The 13653-nt window shown below is 39.1% G+C and overlaps 1 protein-coding gene across 7 annotated transcripts in view; it reads right to left on the bottom strand.

Annotated features, from left to right (window-relative positions):
• DIP2C (disco interacting protein 2 homolog C) overlaps nt 1-13653 on the bottom strand; it is a 612079-nt gene that overhangs the window by 76168 nt on the left and 522258 nt on the right. For all 7 annotated transcript variants that reach the window (XM_040352676.1, XM_040352677.1, XM_040352682.1 and 4 more), the window contains 4 exons: nt 13302-13413; nt 9495-9604; nt 5480-5610; nt 356-524 (listed from right to left, as the gene is read on the bottom strand). In XM_040352676.1, the coding sequence (XP_040208610.1) occupies nt 356-524; nt 5480-5610; nt 9495-9604; nt 13302-13413 (522 nt within the window). The remainder of the gene's footprint in view (nt 1-355; nt 525-5479; nt 5611-9494; nt 9605-13301; nt 13414-13653) is intronic.

Below are 13653 nucleotides of genomic sequence, written 5' to 3'. Positions count from 1 at the left end.
ATATACAGAGCAGTGTCTGTGTTTATTAAAAATGATGCTGCTAAATAAATATCTTATTTTTCAGCGCCGCTGTGCAGTCACGTGACCACCCAGCAGAGAAAATCTCAGCCCCTCCCTCTGTAGTCCTTAGATCGGTGAAGGAGAGTGGCAGGCGGTCACGTAACCACACAGTGGCGCTGTAAAATAAGGTATTAAACTGCTCCATTTTTTAAAAACAAAGACACTGCACTGTATATCTTGCTGTAACAGAGGGGATACTTTTAATATTTTGCTTAGGAACATAGATATAACATTATATTTCAGGAATAACAATAACTTGACCATACATTACAGATAAAAAAAATGCTTGCATTACCTTTAAGGATTCGGTCTGCAAGCCAAGTCCCTTGGTACAGAGTTCCATTACTGAGTAAGAACAGAATGTGTCTCTGACTTTGTACTGACTCACAGCAAGAAGCCACAAGGCAGGATTGATCTCCAGCTCTGAGGGAGGAATCAGAATAGACTGGTGTCCTGAATACACGCTGTAAAGACATGAGACATATTAGCATGCACTCTGAGTCAGGCTGCAGTATTTTATTACATGAACATTGCTGACTAGGCAAACTGCTATGACCCAAACATAGCTATTAAATCTAATTTACTGTTTTATGTCACTAATATATGGTGTGTTTCTTATTTGCCAACATACAGTACAGGGCTGAGTAATAATAAACCAACCTGAAAGTTGAAGATGGGGTTTAAAGTCAATACAACATCAAGTTTACTGCTGATCTCCTTCTGAAAATGCTACTTGTTTGGCTGTCTCTAGTTTAAAGGGTTCGTTCATTTTTAATTGCTTTTGCCAAAAAACACCCCTATGCATTACAGCATCCTTAGTACATTAGCATAGTGATTTCAGTGGTGAAATTTGTGACATGATGCTTTCTTCTTGGGCTGCTTATTACATTGCCCTCCCTTTCTGTCCTGCAGATGGCCTTGGATGCGTAGCACAGGCCACACACAAATAAGCACTTGGGCTTCACTTTATACCCAGGCATGTGAAATCCACTCTCTCCCGCAGCTCAACATTCCGTGGAAGTAAAAGAGAGCAGACTGCACATGCGTGGGTAAGAAACAAAGCCACGTCCACTTTTGTGATTTTTTTGGGGCCACGCATCAAACTCTCGGTACACCTTTCATCTGCAGAACAGAGGGGAGAGCAATGAAATAAGCAGCCTAAAAGGTAAGCATTGTTTTACAAAACATAGCACTGCATATTAGTGTACTGAGGATGTTGTAAGGCATAGGGATGTTCCTGGCAAAAGTAAGGTGAACTAATCTTTAAATGCTTTCAGATTTCAAGCCAAAGAACAGCTAACAAAGACATAAAATCTGATCTACATTCTTATTCTAGATCAGTGACTCAAAAGAGGTTGAATGCACTGGAACAGATTGACAGTTCACCAACTAGCATTCTCAGAAGAAGGGAAAAAAACAATGGCGGTATATATATTTCAGTACTGATTTCCGTTTGTTAAAAGTCAAGTGGCATAATGGTAAACCTAAGAGTCTGTATCAATGGGCATCCAACAGTTTTTGCACTCCGATACAACGCTATAGCATTGGAAAACCTACTTGAAGCAGGTCAAATGCAGATCAGGATGTGGTCAACTGGACCAGTCAATGGATTTTGAATAATCTCAGAAACATCTTAAATTGATATCAAACTTATGCCATCAACACAGACCCTAAAACCTAAATGATTAATTAAAAACTATAGTAGATTTAAAGAAAACCGATTTACAGAAAGTCATCATAAGTGTAAATTTAAATACATTTCCTGTAAAAATCAAGCTTAGTCTTACTCCGTTCTGATTTTCCTTGTGGTCACTGTGAACACCTATCGTAGCTGAGCTCAACTTTTACAGGAAAATGTGAGGTTCAAATACAGTTCCCAAGGTTCTTACTGAGATTGCACCAATTCAGATGCACTGCTTTTATTGTTGTTTCAGAAGACAGTGAAGAGTTGGTTGGAGAATCCGAAGAGAAAATAATAAACTAGTTCAGCAAAGTGATTTCTCGGACGACATCTATAACTAGGACAGACACTAGCAAAGAACCAAGGACTCATGGATTGTGGTAGGGTTATACAAGGGACACCCAGGAGGCATGCCATCAAAAGCTTGCCAGTGTACAATCAATTGGAGGTACCAGCTTACAACCCAAGGTCTAGTCTATGAATACTCAGTCTGTACTATATGATAAAGATTTAAGATATAAATACAGCTTCTGCTGACCATGGAGGGATTTATGTCTGATCTACTGATCATGCTAACGTGCAGTTTTCACTGAAGATAAACTCTGTTTATGCTTATTTTATATCACATTCTAGACTTGAATTGCCAATATTTGGTAAAAAGTTTACTTTAAGAGTAAAGCGCTCTCTTGTTGTCCCAAGTGTCACTAGTCTGTTTCCTGACAGTCACTTTAGATCAATACAAATGAAACTAAGCTTGTGAAAACAGTGAGATGAATCTAGTTGTTCAAACCACATTCAACTAAAAAAACTAAAGCTGTCCATACACTAATATAATCCTCCATCCACGTTAAACACCATGGATGGTGGAATCTCCCACTGAGGTTACTGTATTTTAAGAGTTGGCAGCTGGCAGAATACAGTAGGTGCTTCCAAACAGTGACTACAGACGATTAACTGCAGTCACATGCCGGGTGGTACAGTGCCTTGAAAAAGTATTCACACCCATTGAAATTTTCCACATTTTGTCATGTTCTAGCCAAACATGTAAATGTAAATTTATTTTATTGGGATTTTATTTGACAGACCAACACAAAGTGGCACATAATTGTAAAGTGGAAGGAAAATGATAAATGGTTTTCATTTTTTTTTACAAATAAATATCTTAAAAGTGTGGCATGCATTTGTATTCAGCCCCCTTTACTCTGATACCCCTACCTAAAATGTAGTGAAGTCACCGCATTAGTAAATAGAGTCCACCTGTGTGTAATTTAATCTCAGTATAAATACAGCTGTTCTATGAAGCCCTCATGAAGGGCAAGGAACACACCAGAAAGGTCGGGGATAAAGTTGTGGAGAACTTTAAAACAGGGTTAGGTTATAAAAAAATATCCCAAGCTTTGAACATCTCACGAAGCACTGTTCAATCCATCATCTGAAAATGGAAAGAGAATGGCACAACTGCAAACCTACCAAGACATGGCCGTCCACCTAAACGGAGAGGCCGGGCAAGGAGAGCATTAATAAAAGAAGCAGCCAAGAGGCCCATGGTAACTGTGGGGGATCTGCAGAGATCCACAGCTCACATGGGAGAATTTGTCCACAGGAAAACTATTAGTTGTGCAGCCATAAGAAGTCCTGTTTGCAGTTTGCAAGAAGCCATGTGGGGGACACAGCAAACATGTGGAAGAAGGTGCTCTGGTCAGATAAGACCAAAATTTTACTTTTTGGCCCTAAAGCCAAACGCTATGTGTGGCGGAAAACTAACACTGCACATGACCCTGAACACAACATCCCCACGAGAAACAGTGGTGGCAGCATCATGTTGTGGGGATACTTTTATTCAGCAGGTACAGGGAAGCTGATCAGAGTTGATGGGAAGATGGATGAATCTAAATACAGGGCAATCTTAGAAGAAAACCTGTTATGCCGCGTACACACGATCATTTTTCGGCTTGTAAAAAACAATGTTTTTCAGCCTCTAGAAAAAACGTTTTTTCCAACTTCATCATTAAAACGATGTTGCCCACACATGGTCCTTAAAAAAAAAAAATGCTCTAGCAAAGCATGGTGACGTACAACACGTATGACGGCACTATAAAGGGGAAGTTCCATTTTGATGACGCCACCCTTTGGGCTGCTTTAGCTGATTTTGTGTTTGTAAAAGACGTTTCGAGCTTTTCTGCCTGTTACAGTATGATGAATGTGCTTACTCCATTACGAACGGTAGTTTTACCAGAACGAGCGCTCCTTTCTCATAACTTGCTTTTGAGCATGCACGAGTTTTTAACGTCGTTTTAGCCCATACACGATCATTTTTTACAACCCAAAAAATGTCATCGTTTAAAACGTTGTTAAAAAATGCAGCATGTTCAATTTTTTTTTGTCGTTTTTCAGAACCCGAAAAATGATGTGAAGCCCACACACGATCATTTTAAATGCCATTTTTTTAAATAGTCGTTTTTTACATGCCCGAAAAATTATCATGTGTAAGCGGCATTAGTGTCTGCAAAAGACTTGAGACTGGGGTGGAGAATCACCTTCCAGCAGGACAATGATCCTAAACATACAGCCAGAGCAACAATGGAATAGTTTAGATCAAAGCCTATTCGTGTGTTAGAATGGCCCAAAATCCAGACCTAAATTCAATTGAGAATCTGTGGCAAGACTTGAAAATTGCTGTTTACAGATGCTCTCCATCCAATCTGACAGAGCTTAAAGGGGTTGTAAAGGTTTGTTTTTTATTTTCTAAATAGGTTACTTTAAGCTAGTGCATTGTTGGTTCACTTACCTTTTCCTTCAATTTCCCTTGCAAATGTTTTTTTTCTTTGTCTGAATTTCTCACTTTCTGTTCCTCCTCAGTAAGGCGTTCAGTAAGCTGTTCTAAATGACTTTCCACCGCTCGGATGATGGTGGAAAGCTTACTGAGGAGAAACAGGAAGTGAGAAATTCAAACAAAGAAAAAAAACATTTAGAAGGGAAATTGAAGGAAAAGGTAAGTGAACCAACAATGCACTAGCTTAATGGAACCAATTTAGAAAATAAAAAATGAACCTTTACAACTCCTTTAAGCAATTTTGCAAAGAAGAATTTGCAAAAATTTCACTCTCTAGATACCCAAAAAGACTTGCAGCTGTAATTGCAGCGAAAGGTGATTGTTCAAAGTATTGACTCAAGGGGGCTGAATACAAATGTATGCCCCACTTTTCAGATATTTATTTGTAAAAAAAAAATTGAAAACCATTCATAATTATGTGCCACTACTCACATAAAATCCCAATAAAATACATTTTGGTTTTTGGTTGTACCTTGACAAAATGTGGAAAATTTCAAGGAGTATGAATACTTTTTCAAGGCACTGTAGGGTGTCGAAACTCAATCAGTGTATGGCCAACTTGAAAGTGAAAACACAAAACAATAGTATGTTTCGGCAAGTAGTGTTTGAATAAAAAAACGTATAAAAAAAAAGTTGAACTAGGCAGTCAGAAGGGATTACTTATGTGTATGCAGTACATAGTCACAGACCAATTTAGATCTCACCTACCTATAATGAAAGCACAATGTAGAACAATGTCACGTCTCCAAAATAAAACTATAAGATGAATATTTGAATAACTTATAAGCAAACACAAAACCCCAAAACAGAATTTATGGGTTCACAATGAAGAGTACACTATTGGTGCACCTTTAATTTTTTTTGGACAGAACACATTTGATAAAGATTACACATGTAAAACATACCTACAGAGGCACCACAGGACAAAGCCCAATCCACAGTAAGGATCCAGACATATAGCCACCTCTCTGGATGGGTAGAGTTCACACTGCAATTTAATGGATCGACAGAAGGCACTAGTGGCTGCATGGGACATCTAAAAGCAAACACTGTCTGTTATGACCGGGCCTTAGAATAAAGCACTTTGGCAAGTGATTATCAGACAAAACCACTTATAAATAGAAGCAACAAAAGTTGCAACTGTCTTCCAACTAGAATATAAAACATACAAGGCAAAAAAAAAAGCACAAAAAGGTGGTACTGGGTTAGCATTTGCAATAAAAAGAATGTTCTACAGTATACTGTATATATCTACATATACATATACATATAGTATGATTAAAAGCTATATTTACATATAACTACCTGCTGTGTCTGAATCTGTTTTTAGATCAGCTTCCTTTAACCCACTGCATAGAAGTAGTCAGACCGAGGATAGGGGGGCATACACTAAATTAATTGGAGCTCTAATGCTTTGCACTGTGCTTATCAGACCAAGACTAAACATACAAGGTTATCCAGGGTATATCCGATTTGTCTCTTGGCTGATCAGGAAGATTTTTTTCCCCTGCTGGAGCAAATTGAATCAGGGTTTATTTATTTTTTTGCCTTCCTCAAGATTAACTGTGGGTATAGGATTGTATATATTGGATTGTGTATAAATATATTTTTTCCCTTCCATTGGTTGAACTAGATGGACTTGTTTTTTTTTTTTCAACCAGACTATGTAACTATGCTTATATGTGGGGTTAGCAGTGTGTTGACCTCATTAGCGGCCTGCTTTTCCGTCATTCTCTAATCAAAAGTTAGGGAAGGAGAGTTGACTAAGACAGCAAGACTTAAGCAGGCATTTTCCCTTAAGTCACACATCAGATGTAAAAGTAACATTACAATGAATTGAAGGGAAAAGAGCCGAAGTCCACCGAATAACAAGAAAAAACATTTAATGAGATCCTGAGATTATGAATTTTGTCTGGAAATTCTGCTTTATGAAAGAAGGAGCCATTTTGCCATCTATGCTTGAACACTGTGACTGATCATGACACTAGAAAGACCCTTCCACTCAGCACACAGGAATGAGAACATGAATGGAAAGTTCCAATTGACAGTAGGAGTTAAGGGTCTGCAATTAAATTTTGTTAAAATCTTTACAATGAATATCCCTGTTATTGAGAGAATTGCATTATTTTTTTCCACAACAAAAGGGGAGTTAAGCAACATCTGGTAATAAATCAAGAACCTCTATGGCACCAAAGGTGTTACTAAGGAGCATTATGATAAATTCGGAGTAGGCCCTCATTTAAATTTTTAGTATGCTCCTAATGAACTGAAATAGAAGGCTTGGCCCCAGCTCCTGAGCCATTAAATCTTTATGATAGAGCAGAACATTTTTTACTACATTGGTTGCCTGACTTGGAAATTATAGCTTGTTAGAGCAATCTGTAACAGATTTGTTCTGAATGCAGTTTGCGGTGAATAAATACAGAACATTTTGAGAAATTACTTTTCCAGGAAAAACTGCAGTATAAAGCAGGCATTTTGATACTGCGGTGGAGCTGTCACACAGTTAGGTTCTCCATGTATTAGCTTCAGCGCACTTCACATAAAAATTAGGACTTTTAGTTGTCAAGAAGAAGAAGAGGAGTTAAAAAAAAAAAAAAGACCCAACTGCATAAAGAATGGCCAGTTGATGAATGGAAAGCTGTGTATAGATTTTAGAAGGCAATCGTACACTCTTGAGCCGATAGCCCTCATCAGAGCACTGTATGGTTATTTACCTGAACCTAAAATCCTAAATTAACCCGTTTGGCTTCAATGCAGTCAGAGATGGAGAAATGGGGGTAGTAAAAGGGCTAATAGGTTAGAACAATAGCAACTGGGACAGGCTATGTGTTGCCACCAGCAGGCTTGGGTAACATCTATAAACATGAAATCATGTTTATGGTCATTAATTTAGGTCTATAGTTTATGATCTATGGTTACCCTAACAACAGTCACCCCATAGTTATTCTGGTGACCACTTAAAGTGAAACTAAACCTCTCAATGAACATGAATTATTTTTAATCATTATACTACTAGTCTTCGCAAATAAATAGGAAGATATAGAATATTTATTTGTTTTAAACTTTAGTTTCTGCCCTAGGCTGAAATTATGTCATACATCCTAGAAGTCTTAATGGGCATTTCTTTTTCTTCTGGAGGTGGGAGGAGGGGCTTTCAAATATAAACATACCCTTCTGCCTGCATGTCTGAGCTAAGGGCAGATGGATTCCAGGCAGTACATGTTAGATTGATAATTTGTCCTAACTCAAGATGGCCATGGCTAGAAATGCTAGAGGGGTGTTTTTCAAAGTGATTTCTCAATACAATAAAGTATAGAGACATTGCTATATAGCGGAGTTTGCTTTGAATATTAACAAACTAATTAAACAGCACTATCATTTTGTGGATCTCAGATACTGTTAAATTCTGCTTTAATTTAATTTAATATGGGTTTATATAATAGCTAGTAGTAATTAGTTACATTCAACTGAACCTGTTCTATAATACAGAAAATGTTTGTTTATCCAAACAGCTTGTGGGATGGTAAAAAAAACATCTGAACATTAAATCAGACATCTCCAAGTGCTAGTACTCAATTCCCTGGGAATTCCAAAAGCTGAGGCAATTTATTATGAGCCAAAGCTGAAACTTCTAAGTTCTATCAACATTTTAATAGTTCACTCTGACTTTTGGGGGGCCCTGGAAATAAACTGAAGCAACGTGCTGGCATTTGAACACACCTTCTTGGGATTCAACTTGTCAAGAGTATGGGGGAAGTTTAGCTTCAACAAGTGATTTTGGATGCTGCAAGCAGTTTTTAAAAAGGGACTGGGACACTAGAAAAGTGCATCTAACCTTATGGAGTTCTGTCAGCCACACCTTCACTGAATATTATCCACAGCAATAAGACAGAAAAGTTTAGCTTATCAGCATACTCCTAAAACTGTAGGTGAAAAATAGTCTCTGCCACCAGTGCTGGATGTAGACCTTAAGGGGTCCGGGGCACTTCAAGTTAAGGGGCCCCCTCAACACAGAAATTCGATAATTTCTACTCTACCGATTTCATTGACCACTCTGCTATGTCGCTCTGACCAAATTCCGATCCAGGACATATGCCTGTCCCGAATTCGACCAATCTTCTAATTTTGGAAAAAATTTGCTAGCAAAGTTTGCCTTATTCAAGATCGTCGAGTATCAGTTTCTCCCCTTAACCTAATCGGGGTCAAGCAGGGGAGTGAGCTTCTCCCTCATGTTTCTCACTGCAATAAATCGATATTGGTCATTAACTTCACTTCCACATCATGGGGTCAGGGCTGTTGCCTGGCACTTTCCAAAATTAAAAAAAAAAAATCCTTATCCCATCCACTTGTACACAAGGCAATAAATTCTACAACACAGTCATGTTAAAACAAACATCTCAAATAGTAAAATATTACGAGAAGCTGAAATGTAAAACAGCTCTCAGAAGCCCCATCCCTTTCTTTGCCTCTGAAGACAGGCTCAACTCTTCCATTGTCAGGAAAGCCTGAATCTCAACTTTTAGGGCTTCTGACGAGAGCCATTCAAGAGGCTTTATGAGACCCAACTGCACATGGCTGCACCCAATCTTTTCCCCAAACCCATTACTATATGGTCCATTGGATTCTACAATCAGTGGTCCCACTGTGCAAGCACGCTCAGCTGTTTTGACTAACACTGTGAAATTCTATTGATTTATACCTATACTGTGCAAAAGGCTTGTAAAGTAGCAGATGCAGGCAGGGCATGGTGGAGTGGTGTGCTCAAAATCGTATTATGAAGTGGTGTCATCAATTCAAAGGGTATAATGTGGCCAATGGCAAGTACAATCTTTACTTAGCATTACGCTAAACTTAAATTAACACCGATTACATCGACTTGTTGTGCAAAGTAGTAATATTATGCGGTTGTGTACATACCTTTACCCCTGCAAGCATTCCAGTTGTAGATACACTAAAATCAAGATAAGCCAACGTTTCTGGGTCAGAGGGCTTGTAGATTTGAGAAGGTCTTTTCTTTGGCAAATCATCTAAATTCAAAAAGAATAGATAGGGTGCAATTATTTCAAAGATATTTCTATTTTGCTCAAAAGCATTACATCAGCTCATGTAGTAGAGGGTATCATCTTTACTTTCTGAAAACCTTGCAGTCAATCACAGGATAGCAAAATTAAATGTTTGGCTGTGCTAGTCATGGAGAATGCTGTAGAGCCTCCCTGTATCTGATCTGGAGGGAATGTGAATGTGATCATACTTAAGGGTCGTACACACAGGACGTATATTTGGCCCCTGTATATGGCGGGCGGTCAGACAGAAGACAACCAAATGTCCGGCTTCTGTTGAAGGGGCATGACCGAAAAAGGTCTGCCAATCAGCCACCAATCAGCGCTTCTACCCAATGGCTGAAAACACTGACCGATGTGTTCTGGCAGGGGGGCAGCCCCCTATCAGAACACAATAGCTCAGCAGGGGACATAGCTGTGCTAATATTGAATTGTTAGTACAGGATCTTCTCCAGAGCTCCTCAGTTTTTTATTGTTCAGCCCGCTGGGTTGAATGCAAAAAAAAAAATAAAAAAAATAAATAGTGATAGTGCGTACCAGGCTTTAGACAAAGGCAACATCATACACTCTTCCCTGCTGTGGCTTAACCTGGTTCCAGGCGCTGCCTTTGTCTTTTACCTACATACATGGGAGGCAAAGAATGATACTGAACTATTTGTAGACACAAGCTTCTACAAGCCCTTTCAACCCCTGGCAGATCTGTATTCATTAATATATCATTCAATGATTTTTTTTAAATACAGTCTAAATTTGACATGCCATCAGCCTCTTACATTCCCCTGTACAGCTGAGCTCAGACTAGGAATATCTAACAAAGTGAAGAGAGATAAGCTCATCAGTTAGCGGTTTCTCCTTGCACTGCCCAGGTCACAGGCTGAGTGAGGGACAAGACCTGTAAATGCAGGCCATACACGGTTCGAATCTCAGCCGGTTTAGCAGTAACCTGGTGAGAGTCGAACTGTCAATGGGCAGACCGATTGTACCAAGTTGATCGATCACTGTCTGTGTTAATGGGGGAATCGACCCATGGTTGCAGAAAAGAAATTTGCTCCATGTATGGCTGGTCTTAATTTCAGCATAAAATGCTTCAGTGACAAACAGGGCTGTGTAAATCTCAGAACTGGAAGGATAAAAATATAAATCATCTGGCAAGTAGCTCCATAAGCAATTTTGATCTGTGTATTCAGCTGTTCATCAGGAATTCAGTTTTAAAAGGCTTTGTATTTTCTATGATAATTCTTCACCACTTTTAACCAACAGAATAATGGTTACCAAATAATCGTTATAATGTCTGTAAATACAGTTAGTGTGCTATGGAAATGATACACAGTAGTTACCATTATACACACAAGGGACACCTTCAATGTTCGTGTTATAAAGAAGTTGAAATAAACCATAATACTAAGATATAATTACAGAAAAAGCCAAACTGCTTGTGTAAAAGTGACTTTTTAATTCATTTTTCTCAAGTTGTTTTTGTAAAGTATGGCCTTCAGACTTGGCCAGTGATATCAGTCTAGGGCCATTTCCCCCCCATTGCCGTTTCATTATTATCACTGTAAATAAAACTCTGGTCAGGGATGCTGAACATTTTTAGGGAAACTGCAAACAATACAAATAAAATTCTATGTTGTATACACTCCCCCGATGCTTCTAAATATCACATATTCCTTATAAAATTGTACTAAAATTTTAAGACTCCACTGAGATTTTGCAAGAAAAACAAGCATAACTACATTCAAATTTAAAGCAGAACTACAGAAAACTTAGGTTTTCTTTAGGAGAATAGGGATTAGTTAAATTAGAAGACGCTCACCTCTGAGCTTAGTAGATCCAATGGTGATACAGTTGTGGTTCATGTGACCTAAGGTCATGATAGCAGAGCTCTGTGGTCTATAGTTAAAGTGAACTCGTCTGATGTTGGGGCACACAATGCAGACCCGCATGTCAATTCATATAATCCCAACTAAAACCCTGCAATATCTATTACTTACAGCAAGTTTCTCTTTATTTACTGTCCCTACAATGCTCCCCCGATGCCTGCCTCATCTATTAAAGCAGACCCTTCACATTAAGATTCATTAAAAAGGAAACTATTCATGTCTAAAGGTCTTTTTATTTTTACCTTAATGCATTCTCTGCATTAAATTAAAAAAGACGCACTACTTGTCCTACCCTACCCAGTCCCTAAACACCTACCTGGCTCCAGTGCTGTCGCCAGATCTAGCACTGCTTCCTTCACTTTCTGCTTTCACAAGAAAAACTGAACGCAATGACGGGGGACTCTCAGAAGAGGAGCAAAGTGACGTTTCTGTGTTGCACAGAACAGGTAAGTATTTCCTGCTTTTTTATTTATTTTTTAGCTTCTGACTCCCTTCCTGGCCCAGGCCAATTTTCAGCTTTCAGTGGCGTCACACTTTAAATGACAATTGTCGTCCAACACTGTACCCATATTAAATCTTTACCATTTTTCTGAGACAGATAGAGCCTTCTTTTGGTGGTATTTAAGCACAACTGGGTTTTTATTTTTTGCCAAGCAAATAAAAAAAGTACGATTTAAAAAAAAAAAAAGTTTTTCTTAGTCTCTGTTATAAACTTTTGCAAATTAGTCATTTTTCTTCTTCACTGATGTGCGCTGATGAAGCGGAACATGATGGGCACTGGTGAGGCTGCACTAATAATCAGGGCACTGGTATTAGCCTCTTGCATTCCCTGTACAGAAGAGGTCAGACTGGTGGAGGGAGAAGCAAGTGATCAGTTGTGCACTAGTTCAAGCAGTGTGCTGATAGAAGGATTGTGCATAGTGACATATAGATTAGCTCATTAGTTTGCTGCTTCTCCTTTCACTGTCTAGTCACAGGCTCATAAAGGGGCAAGAGCCTTTAGTGTTACTGAACTGCAGCAGAGACTATTCAGCTTTCCTGCCCGTCACTGCTGTTCTATCTGGAAGAGCCGTGTTAAGTTCAGAGTTGGATGGACTTTAACAGGTAAAACAATACCCTTATATGGATTTCATCTGTGTAATTAACCGTTTGCCTGGATTTCAGCTTTAAAAGAGAAGCATGTTTATTTTTATTTTAGAATCATACTTACCTAGGTGGATGCAGCATCGGTCCGATGCTGGATCTGTCCCCTGCAGGCTCTAAGAACCGAGCAAACACCACTGATCACTCGGTTATCAGAGTTCCCTGAGAAGAGAGCTGGTGACTGTCTACTCTGCCCCCCCACACACACATTCACTGGAGTGCTGGGTTGTGGAGGGGATGGGAGCGGCCAGCCAAGCTCTAAGCGGCTCACTGAGAGGCTGAGCTGGGTGTCGGTCAAGGGATGTGGGTGGGTCCAAAACATACGGTCACAATCTTTCCTGAGCCTGGATAAGCTGCTACGCTAGCTGACAGTGGGCTCCAGTCTGCTGAAAACGGGTCACAGGGGTGCAGAATGAACTACACTCCTGTGATCCACAAACAAGCTTTGGTTGTACATCTTCTTTAAATATAATATTGTTATATAAATGTAGCACCCATGACCTTTACAGTATGAGCACAAATGTATAATGCAAAGGGACATCTCTAAAGGGTAACAGCATTTTTAGAAAATATAATGGGTTCAAGTGGCTATTTTGGGTACAAATCTTAAACCTTCCTATAGACAAAAAGGTTCTCACCAGTGTCCAGGATCGGAGGCCACGTTCTAACATCTACGGCTGCTGCTGCCTCTCTTGACCTTAGCAGTTTACAAATGAGTTGCGTTGTCATTAAACAGGCAGATCGACTCACCTAAGAGACAGAAGGGAAAGAACACAAGTAATTCATTATCTCTGATTACTATTCTTCTATCCCAGCACAGCTCTCTAAAGTATTGTATTTCCCAGAGAGGTTCTGCAATATCAATATTCTTCTTTAACACGCGTTCGATGGACAATCCAAAATAATGTGCTCTATTATGACTATGTCATAAACACCAAGCTTGGGGAGTCTGGATTTGCAATCAGTGAGGCGTGAGTATAAGAACTTTCA

Source organism: Rana temporaria, chromosome 5 (genome assembly GCF_905171775.1).
Source record: "Rana temporaria chromosome 5, aRanTem1.1, whole genome shotgun sequence".
NCBI lineage: Eukaryota > Metazoa > Chordata > Amphibia > Anura > Ranidae > Rana > Rana temporaria.
Note: the sequence above shows the minus strand (reverse complement) of the source record. Positions and strands in the feature narration are given on the sequence as shown.